General features: G+C 39.8%; 1 protein-coding gene across 1 annotated transcript; it reads left to right on the top strand.

Annotated features, from left to right (window-relative positions):
- Window positions 1-237: 237 nt before the first annotated feature.
- On the top strand, window positions 238-17,769 carry LOC308370244 (beta-arrestin-1-like; the record flags this gene model as incomplete). The annotated part of the gene is made up of 9 exons (XM_080844897.1): window positions 238-299; window positions 879-1,014; window positions 1,829-1,913; window positions 1,997-2,069; window positions 5,916-6,053; window positions 16,282-16,365; window positions 16,777-16,844; window positions 16,989-17,040; window positions 17,664-17,769. The coding sequence occupies exons 2-9, from the start codon at window positions 943-945 to the stop codon at window positions 17,767-17,769; spliced, it is 678 nt and encodes a 225-aa protein (XP_080701023.1). The 5' UTR covers window positions 238-299; window positions 879-942.
- Between the last annotated feature and the right edge of the window lie 2,652 nt (window positions 17,770-20,421).

Genomic DNA, 20,421 nt, shown 5'->3' with positions numbered 1-20,421 from the left:
TCTGCCCGATGTCACACTCCATTATGTAAAGACTTACTCAAAGGCCCTGCTCCTTGTGCCTCTCTGTGCGGTACTACGGGATCATCCTCACAGGCTATAACGCATGAAAAGTGTGTTGGGCTCGCTCGGGCTAGTTAGCATGCTGGGCTGTGTAACACTACGGCTGCACGTCTCCAGCTCTTTAATGAAGTGACTTCTCTCTTTTATGTCATTCGGTCCTCTCCTACTTAGGCCTGCGGGGTGGACTTTGAAGTCAAAGCCTTCTCTGGAGAGAACGTTGAGGAAAAAATCCACAAAAGGTACAGTCATCCTACCACTCTGTCAGCCATGTGGAATACATCATCCACATCTGTCACACTATTAAGAGCATAATCACTTAGGTGCATGACTTACTTTCAAATTACAGGAGAGAGATAGAGAGAGGTAGAAAAAGGAGACATAGAGAGGGAGCAATAGAGATAAAGAGAGTTCACTGTCCACAAATGGAGTGACCTTGAATGAATGGGTCAGGAAGAATTACCCTCAGAGTCCTCAGACTACATACAGCCTCAAGAATATTTGAATTAGCATGTTAGCTACTGTAGCTCAGGCCTGATCGCATGCAATGGGAGAGGGCTGCAGCCCATGAATTTTAAATAGTAAGTGTGAAATGATTCTTGAGTGATTGGATGTTCTCCCCTCGCATTATTGGATGGGACCCAGTCACGTTTATAAATATAATATCTGGGTGGCTCCTGTCCAGCACACTGAAGGATGAATGGAACATACCAGAATTTTACCTCAGCATCTGAAAGCAGCCTTGTCAGTAGTGTTGTAATCTTAAGAGTGCCCAAAGCACTCCTGACTGTGACAGCCTTCTGTGTGTGTGTGTGTCGCAGGAACTCTGTGCGCCTTGTTATCAGGAAGGTGCAGTACGCCCCAGAGAAGCCGGGTCCACAGCCCATGGCAGAGACCACACGCCAGTTCCTCATGTCTGACAAGCCCCTTCACCTGGAGGCCTCCTTGGACAAGGAGGTAGGGAGCCCCCTGCTGGATGCTTGAGAGAGTAGCATCTCAGACTCAACATCGATTCATTTTCACATGCCAGGTTTTGCGAGTGGATTATGTTTTTATATGGTTATTTGTTTTCTTTAATAAGAAACTATTGGTAGAATGTGATTGTGAGGGAATGACGAAAGCACAGGGTTTGCCAGTATATATTTCAAGGCGTTTGTGGCATTTGCTTACAATTTCTTGGCCCAAGAATCTAAACCAATTCATATAGAATGTCTAATACAATAATCGTTTGCTGTTATCTTTACATTCTTCATCCTGACCTACACCATTATTGTAGGTCTCATTGTATGTTTACTGCCCTCCCTTTGTGTAATTCATAATTCCAGAGTGTATCACTGCAATATTCATCATAAAGTGATACATTTAGGTAAATGCAGTAGGAGCCAAACTCTGTTCCCTAGAGGCTCAACACAGACCTGTTTGATGGGTGCCTCCCAATCAGCTGACTGCTCATGTGTGCTGAGTACCTTAATAGCAGACTTACAGCTGTGATAGTGATAACTGCTCTCATAGGCCACTATTAAAGCAGAACAGCTGTGTGGAATTACTGTATGAGATGTAGGGAAACTTACTAAAACACATGTCATCAGAGTCTTCAAAGGAGGTCAACCTTGCTGTCACAAGGCCACTACACACATTTGCAAATGTAAGTCATGTTAATGTTTAATGTATAAAAGCACCATAATCCCATGAATTATTTCTCTTAAAGCACTCTCATGTGTTACGGGTCATGACCAATAGCTTTATTCAAATCATGTAATTTCCCCTATAGATTTACTATCATGGAGAGCCCATAAGTGTCAATGTTCACGTCACTAACAACACAAACAAGACAGTGAAGAAAATGAAGATTTCAGGTACGTATCACTAGCTCCTTCATGAATATATCGCTGTTCAAAAATAGGCATTTCAGCTGGACAGTGTTTGTTTGACCCTTTAGTGCGTCAGTATGCAGACATATGCCTGTTCAACACTGCCCAGTACAAGTGCCCCGTAGCAACAGAAGAATCAGAGTAAGTACAGACCCAGAGTCACACAAATGCTTTGCACAAATGTAACGGTATGTGGTAAGTCAAATTAGATTTAAAGCCTCTGGCTTTCTCATCCAAAAGAGATTTTTGGAATGATACATGCTCATTTCAGTTTTTTACAATCGGATACACACTAAAATCAATAGTGTAACACAATTATCAAAACCTTCACTCGAGGAGCAAAACAACGGCTTAGATCTGCACAACTATAAGCACATTTAAACATCACACTTTTTGCGAAACCATACACACAAGTGATTTGCAAAGCACTAAACACACTTTTATGCTTTAGACAAAGACGTATATCAAGAGGTCACTTCCTTGCAATTCCAAAACACTGACTGCCAAATTACCACACCTGAGCCGGTCAAATAAACACAGCCATCAAGTGCCCAAACACATGATTGCTTACAGTTTTTCCCAATCGTTTTCAGGAATTTAGTGAATCATGGGTCAACTTCATCTAATGCTCACATCTTCTTTGCACAGCAAGAGTCTTCTCTGGCGAATGGGTTTACCATTTCTCATTGCTTTCACGCAAATTTCTTTGAGTTTTAACACACTTTTCAAAGCAGTTTACACACTTCTCAGAGAAAGACACAAAACCTTATTGAATAACCATGTCAACACATTGAAGACACTTAGTAGCAGCCAATTGAAACTGCCCTCTCAATTCTAAATATCGTCAGCACCTGTGTGAACTCTCTGTGCACAACAAATCAAGTTGTTCTCGACCTATAAAAGAGGTCAATAGATTGAAGTTGAAAGCAACCATGGATCAAGGACGAGGACGAGGACGGGGACGGGGACAAGGACAAGGACAAGGAAGAGGTCGAGGTCGTGGTCGAGGTAGAGGGGCCCCTGTCAGGGGACATGCTCCGAGAAGGTGCTCAAATGAAATTAGGGCAACCGTAATTGACCATGTTACAGTAATTGTGATGTGGATGAAAACATGTGGCCTGATCGTCAGGCCCGCCTAGACAATCCCTAAAAATGCAATATTTACAGGCTTTTCATTTGCTTTATGGAACTTTTTGTTTGATATTTGACTTTTTTTTGCATATTGCAGCCTGTCATTTTGATTTCTTTCTTTGTGGAAAATGTTACTGTAAAAAAGTATTGCAATAAATATTTTTTTGTCACAATCTTTGCAATTTTGTACACAGTAGAACAAAAAAAAATCAATGGTGTTGTCAGGACCTTGTCTACAAAACCTTTTACAGTTTTTCCCAATCGTTTTCAGGCATTTAGCAATTCATGGGTCAACTTCATCTAATGCTCACATCTTCTTTGCACAGCAAGAGTCTTATCTGGTGAATGGGTTAACCATTTCTCATTGCTTTCACACAAATTTCTTTGAGTTTTAACACACTTTTCAAAACAGTTTACACACTTCTCAGAGAAAGACACAAAACCTAATTAAATAACCATGTCAACACATTGCAGACACTTAGTAGCAGCCTACTGGCACTGCTCTCTATATTCTAAATATCGTCAGCACCTGTGTGAACTCTCTGTGCAAAACTAATCAAGCAGTTTTCAACCTCTAAAAAAGGGTCAATAGATTGAAGTTGATACTACAGTAAGCATGTATCGAATAGGCCACCAGGATGAGGACAAGGAAGAGGTTGTGGTAGAGGTAGAGGGGCCCCTGTCAGGGGATGTGGCATTCGTGTAAGATGCTCAAATGAAATTAGGGCAAGAGTTATTGATCTATAGTGAATCATGACCACCATGAGAGAGGCTGGCCAAAGGGTTCTTTCAAACCTGAGCTGTCATACTGTGGCATCAATTGTTTGTACGTTCAGCAATGACAATGACACTTTGCTGGCCTTCACAGTCAATATAATGTATTGTGTTTCATTGTATTTGCACTCTTGGCAACAACAATTTCTATACTTTTGTAAAGTATGTTGTCACAATACAATGTATACTGTAGTTTCACTAAAGTTACTTGCAACATATATGGTCGAATTCTGATTACTTTACCTAAATTTACAGTATTTACAGCCTTTTGCACTATTTTTACAGAATCAACATACTGGCCCAAACTGGTGGCAGGGGGAGATTGTTCACTGCAGAACAGAGTTGACCTCATTTTGACGTACAGAATAGACATGTAATGTGGAAAAAGGACTGCAATACTGTAAAAATGTTGTGTCAGAATCTTTGCCATTTTGTGCACAGTAGAACAAATGTTACGTAACCATATATATCATCATGATATAGTGTTTAGCAATACAAAAACAGAAATACAAAATGTTACTGTATACAAATGTTCAGGTTTCGAATACTTTCTGACAGTATACTTAAGCAAGAGTGCTCAGTACAAAACCCAAATTGTAGTAGGCTACGTTGTCAGTGGTAAAATAATCAATACTGGGAGGGTGTTGCACAAAAGTTGAAGTGATGCTTTCATAGGTTGATATTGAAAGCTGTATTTTGAGTTTTGCTATCCATTGTTAAATAAATGAGAAAACATACATTTTCAATTGAGCCCAAATTGTAGGTTTTGAAAGAAATGTTTGGTTTTGATGGGTGTGTGATAAGTTTTTGAGAAGGTAGTGTCATTCTGCAAACATCATACAGTGTTTTGGTCATTTCAGCTTCTGTTACGGACTGTGTGTGAGCTGTTTTGAAAACGTAAGCAGTGAATGGAAAAATTCGCCAAAGCGATTGAGAAAAACTGTAATTGTAGACACAACAAACAGGTTTACAGTAAGCACTATAGAAATGCAGCAGATGAGTAACTGTAATCTGTCTTCAACCAAAATGGAAGGAGTCAGAAGTAGAAGAGTGAGGGTGAGAGGGGGAATCCACAGAGGAGGAGAAGGAGGAAGAGGCCGAGGCCATGCCATGAGGCTGAGGTCAAGGTGGAAGTAGAGGAAGAGGAAGACCTGAAGCAGGAGGAAAATGTGCTCAAAGAAGAAGAAGACCAAATTGATCAAATAAACTTGGAAGGATGACAGGCCCATATTCATGCAAGAACAAGATAGAGAGATCATAAACATTCTATTTGGCAAATACGTAATGCTATCAGGCTCAGAGAAATTTAAGCGAACATTATCGGTGACCATGCCATTTTCAATACAGTAATGTCCATCAGGTCTCTCAGTCAACACTGGCAACACTGACATCCTAAAAAGACATCAGGGTAAAATGCAACTTTATTTGTACAGTATTTTCGTTTTTTTCTGATCTTTTTTTACTGTAAATGGAATTGTAACCTGTACCGGAAACATCTTTTCACGTTTGTCAGATATTTGCTGAGCTTACAGTGTTATGCACACTACTGAAGCAGCATGAAAACTGGGACATGTTTTGTTGTGATTCTCCATGTTGACATGTTGACTGATATGGGTATATGGAGAGAATTACGTAAATACAGTAATATTTTCATCAGCATTAGTTTTGTGTAGTGTTTTTACTGTATTGTGTATTTTCACTTTCTCTGTGTACTTCACTAACACTACTCTAATCACTGAGAAGTAGAATTGCTAAAAGTGTTTTAGGTTTATAACAGCAGTGTGTAAGTGGTACAAATAGAATTCAATGATATGCAATGTGTGTGTTTCATATGGTAACAAAATATGGTTTTGTTAAATTAGTGTTTAGATTTTACAAGAGTGTTTCATTTTGCAATGGATCTGAGGTGTTTTGCTCATTGGGTGTGTGGTTGTGCTTATTGTGTGAGGCGATTGAAAAACAAAACCAAGCAGTCAAAATTGTGTGTATCCAATCGTAAAAAACTGTAATGCCTACATTTTTTTTACAGAAAAATGATAGAATCTGCTAAAACTGATTAACCTTCTTTCTTTCATCTGTCAGTGACATAGTAGCTCCGAGTTCCACCTTCTGTAGGGTCTACACCCTCACGCCCTTCCTGGTCAACAACCGGGAGAAGAGGGGCCTGGCCCTGGATGGCAAGCTGAAGCATGAGGACACAAACCTAGCCTCCAGCACCCTGTGAGTACAGCACAGGCTCTTAACCTCTAGCACACTGTGAGTATAGATCAGGCTCTTAACCTCTAGCACACTGTGAGTATAGATCAGGCTCTTAACCTCCAGCACCCTGTGAGTACAGCACAGGCTCTTAACCTCTAGCACACTGTGAGTACAGCACAGGCTCTTAACCTCTACACTGTAAAAAAACAACCTAATTTTACAGTTAATAACTCTACATTTTTACAGTGGTTTTCTGTTTTGTGAAATTGTATACAAAACTATGTATAATAATGGAGGTTAACTATACATTAAAAACAGGACTGCTATTTTAAGGATAATGCCAATAATGACAAATTACATGGATTTCTATTTTTTTTACAGAAAATAACTGTATTATTTATACATAATTTTTCCATTTTTCTAAAATACATGCAAATGTAAATAAAATTACACTGATAATCTGAAATTAAATATGTAGCTCATTATATTAAGGTTTATGTACATACTAACAATTTATCATGTTTCTATGTAAATTTACAGTGAATTCCTCAAAAATTCAGCAAACCCATTTTCATTAACCTGTTAGAACCTTGATGTTTTTTGGCAAATTCTACCTAAAATTCCATGCCCAAATGTAAAGGCCTACTTTTGAGTCTTAAGTATAGTATGATGGCAAATTTCAATTTGATGTTACAGAGTACCCCTCAAGCTATGATAAAATACCTTTAGAGTACCATATATGTTATCTCAAATTTTAGAAAGATGTTGATAACCTTCCCAAAATATAGGCGCCCCCTAATTCTTTTTCCTTTTGCATCTAGATTACTGTGGATTTAAGTGGGAAAATGAATTGAAATGGCCAGTTATGTCATAAAATTGTGTGCCCCCAAGGGTATGCCATCACCTGAACAAATGGAACTGATATCTCATCCCAATCAAAAGTTAGAAGATAAATAATCGGTGATCTCTCCATATACTCTTCCGTGACTTTTGCTGCTTTCTGATTCTACCAGACTCTATTTCAATCTTCTCGTCATCCAACGGTTGAAGCTCTTTCAATGCTGCTGTTACCCCATAAAAACAATCTTTTTGGGGGCTGATTCACTGTTTTATTTTTAGAAGCCATGATGATGTAGAATAAATGTGTTTCGTTGTACAACTGCATTTCGTTATAGAACTGTCTAAAACTTGCGTGGCTAAACGGCAAAACAAATGCACGTGAATTACTGATTACATCCCACCTTCTCTGTTGTGCACTAGGATATCTTTGCATCTCATTGGTCTACAGTCATGATTGACACATGTGTGGACCAGTCAAGGAAAGTATTAGTTTATGTTTTTCACGCACAGACTTAGCAGAGTTTACCATAGCAACCATGGACATATGATAGCAACAAAATAGTCTTGGGTGCGCGCATTGTGTCAGACTGACAGGTCAGTCAACCTATGATATTAGTTACAGGTTCCCGTATCTTGCTGGCTGATTGGGTTATCCTGATAAGATAAGACTCTGTAAAAGGTCGGGATAGCCTTCACGCTTAGAGCAAGATGTTACTCATAAGAGGACTCAGGAGGTTGAAGATGTTAGAAAGATGGGTATTTTTATTAACCCAAATAAGGCACAAAGGCAGTAAAAACACTGACAATACTAAATCAATATACAAAATACAGTTTTCACTAAGGACAAATGTATGGCATTAAAGCCACCAACAAATAAGCAATTCACAGACCACATGTATAAAAAGGACCATTAACTGGTCAGTGAGAGTTCTTAAGGCTTGCGCCTTATTAAACACGATCACTCTCACTACGAAACAAAACAAAAGCAAATAAAAGGACCAAGGTAACTAGCCCATCGTGAGAGCTCCAAGGACTTACGTCCTATTAAACTGGCAACTTTCCTGAACAAAGAAAAAAGGTAAGTTTAAGTAGCCTTGACAAGCACCTTGAATTGGCTCATACCAATCATTGATTTCAGGTGTGTCAATCAGCAAGGCACCAAGACCTGTGGCTCACAGCAGCCATACCTAAACAATCAAACTCCCAATCAACTAGGAAACACAGACTACACATGGTAGCAATTAGGCTTGGTGCCGGCATAACCGACACATAATAAAGCAGCCAAATCTCATTAAACATAAACTCCATATATCGCGCCATCTTCACAACACAAACTTAGACACTAAACACCGGTTGACAAACGGTATGAAATATGACAATATGATGTATGATTGTTAAACTAAATAAACAGAACATTTCAGAGACAAGACATTGAATGTGTGCTGATTTTAACTGAACAAAGACATGAACATCAAACATGTAACACACACACACACCAAAACACCTTCACCCAGTCCACAAAAGCAGCAGCCTACAGGCTGCAGTGGTGGGTCACACAGGTGCCCCGTCACAGACTCACTTTGTTCATTCGGTTAAAATCAAGCCACCCCTGAACTAAACACCACTATACATATTTGGGACCCATTCTAACGGCATCGGCAAGCCTGGTCTAGTCACACAAGAGCATTGTCCAAATTCCCTAATGCTGAATGGGCACTAAATCCAACAGACCCACTCCAAAATCTTGTGGAAAGACTTCCTATAAGAGAGGCAGCTGTTATAGAGTAGTTTTGGAATGAGATGTGCGTGAAACTCATATATGTGTGATGATCAGGTGTCCCAATACTTTTGACCTGACCTAACCTTGGATCTGGCTGGCCCAGAGCAATGCAGAACAATAAAGACGAGACAAGGGGGAAATTACTTTGCAATGGACTGACTCACTCCATGTAGTTTAATATGAGTCTGAAGTCAAATGTTTTAACTTTTGTGGGTAGAGGCTATTGCGATGTTCCTGCTGAGCTCCGCTCCGGCCACGCCCCCTTCAATCACACAAGCACATACACCTGTTTCACTCTCACTCATGCTCTCAGCTGCATGTCATCAGTATCATTCACCATCCCAGCTGCACTGCATTCAGGTCCCCAGTCACATGATCACACACACCTGATTCACTCCTATATATAACCTGCACTCCACTCACTCTGTGTTTGGTCTCGTCGCTACAAGGGTGAGACCTTTGCCCAAGTCTTCTAGATCTGTGGCCCACTCTACGTCCCTGGGATTCCGCCTTCCGGCCACCGGCAACTACAACCCCATTGTCAGCTGGCTTCCAGCCCAGCAAGCTCTCTGTCCGTGGGCGTCCAGCCCCGCAAGCTCCCTGTCTGCTGGCTTCTGAGTCAGCCAGTTCGGTGCCGGCAGACTTTCAGGACTGCATTATCCAGAGTGCCGTGCATACGGCACCGGGAGTAATGTGACTGTCTTGTCCGGCCTGTAGCCGTGTACCTCTGTTCTTTGCCCTTGCGCACAGTAGCCAGAGTGAGACTCTGTGCGATCTTTAGTTCATGTTCCTAGATCTTTGTGTTAGAACTCTGTCTGTTAACCCTTTCGTGGATTTGTATACTCTGTTTGTGTCCTGTTCCCTGTCTGTACTCCATCAATAAACTCTGCATCACCTGAAACTCTTCAATCACAAACCCTGCAAGTCAATGTTTGAAATAATTGTCTTCCAAAATAAAACCATCATTTTACAATCTTGAGCATGTGTCAGCACTTTATTGAATGTGTTTGATCATAAAAATGTAGGAGCAATCTGGAAAATGACAGTTTCTCTGCTAAATGTGAATTGCCGTCACTTAATTGAAGGTGTTTCATTGTAATAAATGAGGGAAAATCTGTAAAATACCAGTGTTACTCTGCAAAACTGTTAGGGCTGCCACTTTATTGAAGGTGTTTAATCTTAATTAAAGAAGCCTGACTTAATGAATGGTGTTTGCTCGTTATAAATTAGGAAGAATCTGTAAAATAACAGTATTTTTTGCTGAACTTGTAGTACTGTCACTTTATTGAAAGTGTTCGATATTAATAATAAAAAAATCTGTAAAATAACAGTTTTTCTCTGCTGAACTGTTAGGGCTGCCACTTTATTGAAGATGTTTAATCGTAATTAAAGAAGCCTGACTTAATGAATGGTGTTTGCTCGTTATAAATTAGGAAGAATCTGTAAAATAACAGTATTTTTTGCTGAACTTGTAGTACTGTCACTTTATTGAAAGTGTTCGATATTAATAATAAAAAAATCTGTAAAATAACAGTTTTTCTCTGCTGAACTGTTAGGGCTGCCACTTTATTGAAGATTTTTAATCTTAATTAAAGAAGCCTGACTTAATGAATGGTGTTTGTTCGTAATAAATTAGGAAGAATCTGTAAAATAACAGCATTTTTTGCTAAACTTGTAGTACTGTCACCTTATTGAAAGTGTTCGATATTAATAATAGATACAAAAATCTGTAAAATAACAGTTTTTCTCTGCTGAACTGTTAGGGCTGCCACTTTATTGAAGGTTTTTAATCTTAAATATCGAGGAAAACATTGTAAAATAACAGTGTTTCTCTGCTATATTTTAGTACCCTAACTTAATAAAAGGTGTTTGCTCGTAATAAATTAGGAAGAATCTGTACAATAACAGTTTTTCTCTGCTAAACTGTTAGGGCTGTAACTTTATTAATGGTGTTTGATTGTATTAATTGAGGAAAAATCTATAAAAAAAAACAGTTTTTCTCTGCAAATCCTTAAATGGAAATATCTGTAAATATAGGGTTTTTGCACTTTATTTGAATTAGGATGTTTTACTTTAATTTTGCGGTTTTTGTTTGGCAGCCGTAGCTGCCAGTAATTTACTGTTTTTTTACAGATTTTTTTTTTACAGTGTAGCACACTGTGAGTACAGCTCTTTACCTCCAGCACACTGTGAGTATAGATCAGGCTCTTAGCCTCTAGCACACTGTTAGTAGTATAGATCAGACTCTTAACCTCTAGCACACTGTGAGTACAGCTCTTATCCTCTAGCACACTGTGAGTATAGATCAGACTCTTAACCTCCAGGACACTGTGAGTATATATCAGGCTCTTAACCTCTAGCACACTGTGAGTACAGCACAGGCTCTTAACCTCTAGCACACTGTGAGTACAGCTCTTAACCTCTAGCACACTGTGAGTATAGATCAGACTCTTAACCTCCAGCACACTGTGAGTATAGATCAGGCTCTTAACCTCTAGCACACTGTGAGTAAAGATCAGGCTCTTAACCTCTAGCACACTGTGAGTATAGATCAGACTCTTAACCTCCAGCACACTGTGAGTATAGATCAGGCTCTTAACCTCTAGCACACTGTGAGTAAAGATCAGGCTCTTAACCTCTAGCACACTGTGAGTAAAGATCAGGCTCTTAACCTCTAGCACACTGTGAGTATAGATCAGGCTCTCAACCTCCAGGACACTGTGAGTATAGATCAGGCTCTTAACCTCTAGCACACTGTGAGTATAGATCAGGCTCTGCTCCTCAAGGCTTGACCAGGTGTTCTGTGCAGTCCTCACAATGAGTACAGCTCTTAACCTCTAGCACACTGTGAGTATAGATCAGACTCTTAACCTCTAGCACACTGTGAGTAAAGATCAGGCTCTCAACCTCCAGGACACTGTGAGTATAGATCAGGCTCTTAACCTCTAGCACACTGTGAGTATAGATCAGGCTCTGCTCCTCAAGGCTTGACCAGGTGTTCTGTGCAGTCCTCACAATGAAAGAAAAACTGTAAATGTTTGGAATTTATATCTTACATACACTGTAAAAAAAGAATCTGTAAAAAAACAGTAAATTACTGGCAGCTACGGCTGCCAAACAAAAAACGCAAAATTAAAGTAAAACATCCTAATTCAAATAAAGTGCAAAAACCCTATATTTACAGATATTTCCATTTAAGGATTTGCAGAGAAAAACTGTTTTTTTTATAGATTTTTCCTCAATTAATACAATCAAACACCATTAATAAAGTTACATCCCTAACAGTTTAGCAGAGAAAAACTGTTATTGTACAGATTCTTCCTAATTTATTACGAGCAAACACCTTTTATTAAGTTAGGGTACTAAAAGTATAGCAGAGAAACACTGTTATTTTACAATGTTTTCCTCGATATTTAAGATTAAAAACCTTCAATAAAGTGGCAGCCCTAACAGTTCAGCAGAGAAAAACTGTTATTTTACAGATTTTTGTATCTATTATTAATATCGAACACTTTCAATAAGGTGACAGTACTACAAGTTTAGCAAAAAATGCTGTTATTTTACAGATTCTTCCTAATTTATTACGAACAAACACCATTCATTAAGTCAGGCTTCTTTAATTAAGATTAAAAATCTTCAATAAAGTGGCAGCCCTAACAGTTCAGCAGAGAAAAACTGTTATTTTACAGATTTTTTTATTATTAATATCGAACACTTTCAATAAAGTGACAGTACAACAAGTTCAGCAAAAAATACTGTTATTTTACTGATTCTTCCTAATTTATAACGAGCAAACACCATTCATTAAGTCAGGCTTCTTTAATTAAGATTAAACACCTTCAATAAAGTGGCAGCCCTAACAGTTTTGCAGAGAAACACTGGTATTTTACAGATTTTCCCTCATTTATTACAATGAAACACCTTCAATTAAGTGACGGCAATTCACATTTAGCAGAGAAACTGTCATTTTCCAGATTGCTCCTACATTTTTATGATCAAACACATTCAATAAAGTGCTGACACATGCTCAAGATTGTAAAATGATGGTTTTATTTTGGAAGACAATTATTTCAAACATTGACTTGCAGGGTTTGTGATTGAAGAGTTTCAGGTGATGCAGAGTTTATTGATGGAGTACAGACGGGGAACAGGACACAAACAGAGTATACAAATCAACGAAAGGGTTAACAGACAGAGTTCTAACACAAAGATCTAGGAACATGAACTAAAGATCGCACAGAGTCTCACTCTGGCTACTGTGCGCAAGGGCAAAGAACAGAGGTACACGGCTACAGGCCGGACAAGACAGTCACATTACTCCCGGTGCCGTATGCACGGCACTCTGGATAATGCAGTCCTAAAAGTCTGCCGGCACCGAAATGGCTGACTCGGAAGCCAGCAGACAGGGAGCTTGCGGGGCTGGACGCCCACGGACAGAGAGCTTGCTGGGCTGGAAGCCAGCTGACAATGGGGTTGTAGTTGCCGGTGGCCGGAAGGCGGAATCCCAGGGACGTAGAGTGGGCCACAGATTTAGAAGACTTGGGCATAGGTTTCACCCTTGTAGTGACGAGACCAAACACGGAGTGAGGGGAGTGCAGGTTATATATAGGAGTGAATCAGGTGTGTGTGATCATGTGATTTGGGACCTGAATGCAGTGCAGCTGGGATGGTGAATGATACTAATGACATGCAGCTGAGAGCATGAGTGAGAGTGAAACAGGTGTATGTGCTTGTGTGATTGAAGGGGGCGTGGCCGGAGCGGAGCTCAGCAGGAACATCACAATAGCCTCTACCCACAAAAGTTAAAACATTTGACTTCAGACTCATATTAAACTACATGGAGTGAGTCAGTCCATTGCAAAGTAATTTCCCCCTTGTCTCGTCTTTATTGTTCTGCATTGCTCTGGGCCAGCCAGATCCAAGGTTAGGTCAGGTCAAAAGTATTGGGACACCTGATCATCACACATATATGAGTTTCACGCACATCTCATTCCAAAACTACTCTATAACAGTTGCCTCTCTTATAGGAAGTCTTTCCACAAGATTTTGGAGTGGGTCTGTTGGATTTAGTGCCCATTCAGCATTAGGGAATTTGGACAATGCTCTTGTGTGACTAGACCAGGCTTGCCGATGCCGTTAGAATGGGTCCCAAATATGTATAGTGGTGTTTAGTTCAGGGGTGGCTTGATTTTAACCGAATGAACAAAGTGAGTCTGTGACGGGGCACCTGTGTGACCCACCACTGCAGCCTGTAGGCTGCTGCTTTTGTGGACTGGGTGAAGGTGTTTTGGTGTGTGTGTGTGTTACATGTTTGATGTTCATGTCTTTGTTCAGTTAAAATCAGCACACATTCAATGTCTTGTCTCTGAAATTTTCTGTTTATTTAGTTTAACAATTATCATATTGTCAACCGGTGTTTAGTGTCTAAGTTTGTGTTGTGAAGATGGCGCGATATATGGAGTTTATGTTTAATGAGATTTGGCTGCTTTATTATGTGTCGGCTATGCCGGCACCAAGCCTAATTGCTACCATGTGTAGTCTGTGTTTCCTAGTTGATTGGGAGTTTGATTGTTTAGGTATGGCTGCTGTGAGCCACAGGTGTTGGTGCCTTGCTGATTGACACACCTGAAATCAATGATTGGTATGAGCCAATTCAAGGTGCTTGTCAAGGCTACTTAAACTTACCTTTGTTCTTTGTTCAGGAAAGTTGCCAGTTTAATAGGACGTAAGTCCTTGGAGCTCTCACGATGGGCTAGTTACCTTGGTCCTTTTATTTGCTTTTGTTTTGTTTCGTAGTGAGAGTGATCGTGTTTAATAAGGACTCTCATGGACCAGTTAATGGTCCTTTTTATACATGTGGTCTTATGTGAATTGCTTATTTGTTGGTGGCTTCATGCATTTGTCCTTAGTGAAAACTGTATTTTTTATATTGATTTAGTATTGTCAGTGTTTTAACTGCCTTTGTGCCTTATTTGGGTTAATAAAAATACCCATCTTTCTAACATCTTCAACCTCCTGAGTCCTCTTATGAGTAACATCTTGCTCTAAGCGTGAAGGCTATCCCGACCTTTTACAGAGTCTTATCTTATCACGATAACCCAATCAGCCAGCAAGATACGGGAACCTGTAACTAATATCATAGGTTGACTGACCTGTCAGTCTGACACAATGCGCGCACCCAAGACTATTTTGTTGCTATCATATGTCCATGGTTGCTATGGTAAACTCTGCTAAGTCTGTGCGTGAAAAACATAAGCTAATACTTTCCTTGACTGGTCCACACATGTGTCAATCATGACTGTAGACCAATGAGATGCAAAGATATCCGAGTGCACAACAGAGAAGGTGGGATGTAATCAGTAATTCACGTGCATTTGTTTTGCCGTTTAGCCACGCAAGTTTTGACAGTTCTATAACGTAATGCAGGTGCACAACAAAACACATTTATTCTACATCATCATGGCTTCTAAAAATAAAACAGAGAGCCAGCCCCCAAAAAGATTGTTTTTATGGGGTAACAGTAGTATTGGAAGAGCTTCAACGGTTGGATGACGAGAAGATTGAAATAGAGTCTGGTATAATCAAAAAGCAGCAAAAGTCACGGAAGTGTATGGAGGGCTCACCGATTATTTATATTCTAACTTTTGATTGGGATGAGATATCAGTTCCAAATTTGTTCAAGTGATGGCATACCCTTGGGGGCACACAATTATATGACAAAACTGGGCATTTCTATTCATTTTCCTACTTACATCCACAGTAATCTAGATGCAAATGAAAAAAAATAGGGACAACTACATTTTGGGAAGGTTATCGACATCTTTCTAAAATTTCAGATATCATATATGGTACTCATAGCTTGACGGGTACTCTGTAACATCAAATTGAAATTTTCCACCATACTGTGCCTAAAACTCAAAAGTAAGCCTTTACATTTGGGCATGGAATTTTTAGGTCATTTAGGAAAAAACATCAAGGTTCTAACAGGTTAAATGAAAATGGGTTTGCAAAAATGTTTATGCTGAATTAGTGAAGAATTCACTGTAAATTTACATAGAATCATGCTAAATTTTTAGTATGTACATAAACCATAATATAATGAGCTACATATTAAATTACAGATTATCAGTGTAATTTTATTTACATTTGCATGTATTTCAGAAAAATGGAAAATGTATGTATAAATAATACAGTTATTTTCTGTAAAAAAAATTGAAATCCATGTCATTTGTCATTATTGGCATTATCCTTAAAATAGGAGTCGTGTTTTTAATTTATAGTTAACCTCCATTATTATATGTAGTTTTGTATACAATTTCAAAAAACAGAAAACCACTGTAAAAATGTAGAGTTATTAACTGTAAAATTAGGTTGTTTTTTTACAGTGTATTAGAAAAAACACAGTTTAACTCTATCATAGCGACTGTATCGTCTTTGCCTTGATGAGAAGTATTGTAAAATGTTATGCATGATGTGAAATTTGTCGAGCCAATAGTTTAAGCCATCATTTTTTTCTACCATATCTATCCCATATATGTGTTGCATATACTGTACGTTTTACCTCTCTCCATGTTCCAAGGAACAGGAATTTGAAATTAAATGTTACGTTTATCTTATTAGCCTCGTCAGGTTGAGAGAAGGGGCCAACAAGGAGATCCTGGGTATTATTGTCTCCTACAAAGTCAAAGTCAAGCTGGTGGTGTCTAGAGGCAGGTAAGTGCATGTGTGTTTGTTTGTTTGTTTGTATGTTTTCATTTTCTGTTCAGATAGTTTGCGGTCTGCGATTTTGCGGTGGGAGTTATGGTGGTGTAAAAATGTTACAAGAAGTAAACTACTTGAGATCCTCTACAAAAGCAACTTATTTTGCACTGCCTGATATATACATGTTAGTTTAATAATGTTGGTATTTCATATGGTGTGTGAACTCAGACTGGTGTTGCACTCCTCAAATAAACATTTACTAGACAACATTGCAGGAACTTCAACTTATTTTTTATATTTCCAGACTTCTGGGAGTAAAGGTAAAAATCTTGCCTCAAGGTAGGACCAGCATTTATTACAATGTCATTCATCATTTGGGTAAAGGGACCAGATTGAGTCTAATTCCCTGGTTTTACTTCACAGTGATGTTGCTGTGGAACTGCCTTTCACGTTAATGCACCCCAAACCCATTGAAGACTTATATGGAGACGGTACATCCCTTTATCACTCTCTGCTCCCTCTGTCTCTTCACATGGATACAAACCCAGGGCTGAGTGTGGGGGAAACTTGTGCAAACTGAATAACCTTCAAAGCTTTTCTTTAATTGCCCTACTTGTGTTTTGTCCCTTCCACAGCTCCTGAGAGCGACGCGCCCATCGACACCAACTTGATAGAATTCGATACAAAGTAAGAGCCGCTGTCGCAGCTGTATTCTTGCCCCCGTCCTTTTAGCCTTTGAGAAATTTGCACAGAGGCTGTGCTTGTGCTGTGCCCCATCAATAATGCATTCAGCTGCCTCCACCAGATCTAGCTCCCCTGGCTGCCACACCTCCGCACCAGGAACAGCAGCACGCAAACACAAACACAAACACAAAAAACACACACACACACACACACACACAACCCTTGATACTGAATTACTCCAGCTGTCGTCAGCATGTTACTATGTAAGTGTTACTCAGATGAAGTACAAACACTCTACTCTCTAACAGTTTGTATCTGTGATACTAGTGTTTGCTTGCATATCCAGTATTGTTTCAGGCCAAATTCAGCATAGCCATAGCCCAATTTAAACTGCTAAACAAGCTGCACTTCATGAGTCACCACTCTCATATATTTTTCATGTTTGTTTGAAGAACTGAAGGCTTAAAATGACTACTGCAGGTGGTTTTCAAATATGTGTATCTGGTGGCTGTGCTTAACCAGGACACTGCATCCTCTAGTGATATGGGCTTGTGAATACCCAGAATAGTGAGTTTGAAGGTTAGATGAAGCTAAGGGATCCTCTCTCTTTCTGTCTCTCTCCACAGTGACGATGATATCATCTTTGAGGATTTTGCACGGCAGCGGCTCATCGGGGCGAAAGACGACGATGATGAGGAGGGCACAGACTCGCCCCGTCTGAACGACAGATAAGTGAAGAGTGGCGCAGCGTGGTGTGACAGGGTTGACTGTTCTTCTGAGGCGGTGGTGTTGCTTTTTCCTGGGATCTACCGAGAGCCTCTTTGGCTATAAACCTGAAGCGAGGAGGCCCCCTTTACAATGAAACACAGAAAGAGAGAGAGAGAGAGGGAGAGAGAGAGAGAGAGAGAGAGAGAGAGAGAGAGAGAGAAAACAAACACACACACTCAGTGGTGCCGTCGTCGTGTTTCTTGTTTACATTTGTCTTTCCATGCAGCCGGGACAAGTATTAGAAAACAAAACCTCTACATCTTAGGTACTTGTGTGACCTAGTCATCAGTGTTGGTTGGCAAGGGTGAGGGAGAGAGAGAGAGAGAGGGAAAGAGAGATTTCTGTGCTTTAGGCCACCTTCTAGGCATCTGGGATTTCCTGTAAGGGTCACTCAAACGGAGGTCTTAGCAGTTATCATCATGGCTAAATCTAACTTGAGTGGAAGCATGCCTTGAAATAAACTTCACTTTGTAATACAAGTTTTTTTTAACGTTTTGTTAGGTTTGGTTTGGTTTTGTTGCGTTGCATTTTGTATCGATAGGAATGAGCAAAGACACAACTCTGTACCCTGTAAGCAAAATGACGTCCCCTAGACGTCCTGTAATGGTCTCTCTGGACGTTCTAAAAACGTAAATGTGTATGGTTCCCGTGACAACTTTAGGACGTTTTGCACGACGTTCCAAGACCGTCCCGAGGACGTTGCGGTGACAACTGGGAAACGTTTTCTATAGGTCATGGGGACGTTATGCAGGACGTTGCAAGCACCTCCCGAGGGCATTGTGGTTACGTCTGGGGAACGTGTTTCTATAGGTCCTGGGGACGTTCTGCAGGAAGTTGCAAGAACGTCCTGAGGGCATTGTGGTGACATCTGGGAAACGTGTTTTAGACGTCCTGGGTACGTTATTCAAGGATGCACCGCGGACGTAGCAGGCACGACCGTTTTTGCTGAGCTAAATGAAGAAAATAAAATAATAATAGATCGCGGAGCCGTCATTTTGCTTACAGGGCGCACACACACACAAGTTCAAGTTCATGTATTTTACACATTTCATATGATATGCATAGACACATACACAGACACACACGATTACGGGCATGGGAATTGAACCGTAAACCTTCCTATTACTAAACGAGATCGCTACCTACTGTCCTAACACTGTCTGATTACGATTGTGTCACTTTAACAGGTTTATCACAGTGTGAGACAGCCAACAAACTTAGTCTTTTTTTCCGAGGGTTTGAGGAAAAGCATATTGTAGCAATCTCAGTCACTACGCATTGAGGGTTTTCCGTAATGATTACTTTTTAAATTAACATCCATGGCACATCACGGACGTGCGGGCAGGGAGGCAAAATAACTAGCCAAACTAAGAATGATGAAATAAAATAAATATGAATGCTTCTTTACTGATCTGTGCTATAAATGTAATGTCTGCATGATTCCAATACAATGCATACATAGGAAGGTGACCAAGTGTCTAGCTTTAACATATTGAGCTTTCCATAGGCCTTCAAAGCTGCTGCAACAGAACGAAGAGCTCACCGGTCAAATTGTCTGATTGGAATTTCTTTAAAAATCCCGTCTCGCAAGCAGAATCTGGATTTGACAACAATTCTAATATTTAGGCCTATAAAGCAAACGTGCACTGCCCTTATTATGTTTTAAAGGAACAGCCTAATCTGCCGTTAGAAAGTTATTTAACAACACGCATATGCTGCATTTTAAATAAAGCGCAAACCCTCGGTTTCAAACGAGGAGCGAACTGAGTGAGAAGGATCCAACATGGCCAAGCAGACTAGCCTTAAAAGCTTTTTTTCAGAGGCCAACTGAACTGAACAACAGTGATGAGGGTAAACCTTCTGACGAGGATGAACCTGTCCTGTAATACCTGCAGTGTTGCGCGTTTCCTTTTATTATAGGCCTACTGCGCGCCGAAGAGCCGCGAGCGGTATTGCAGACAGAGATTTTGAAAAATTATAGCACTCGCAGCATATTGAAAATTGGAGCTTTGAACTTAGTTCAAAATTTTGAATTATGAACAATGAACTGAGCAAGTTCATGTAGAAAGTGAACTTTCCAAACACTGAATACCTGACTCATTGAACAGAGCAATGACCATGTTGCGGCGCTCATTTTAACGCCACAGCAGGTTGCGCTTAACACTCTAAGGTCCAAGGCCTTTTAGACTTTTCTAAGTTGTCTGACATGCCTTGATGTTTTTGTACATTTTGCTTAACTCAAAACATTGATGCACAAATGGAATGTATGATTCTATTCTAGAAGACCTCAGCAATAATATCATGTAAGTAAAAGGAATGTAGTAAAAAAAAGTTTAATTTAAATCAAATGTAAACATACCCTTAGAAAAACCTTGTTTCAGAGGTGCTCAGACTTTGTACAAAAACACATTGTAAAGATTTATTCACAAGACTTTTTATTTCTGAGCCTTGTAAACATAGGTGTTGGCTAAACACATGTTAGTTTAGCATTCAGAAAGGATGTCTTGTTTCACTACCACATATTTATAATTTCAGAGTGTCCTGTGCCATTCCTAAATCTGTGCCCCTACAAATGATGAGTTGGTGTGAACAAACCTGTGACACCTCTCGCAAAGA

This window comes from Sprattus sprattus (genome assembly GCF_963457725.1).
Source record: "Sprattus sprattus genome assembly, chromosome: 9".
Lineage (NCBI taxonomy): Eukaryota > Metazoa > Chordata > Actinopteri > Clupeiformes > Clupeidae > Sprattus > Sprattus sprattus.
This window is presented reverse-complemented; position numbering and strand designations above follow the sequence as displayed.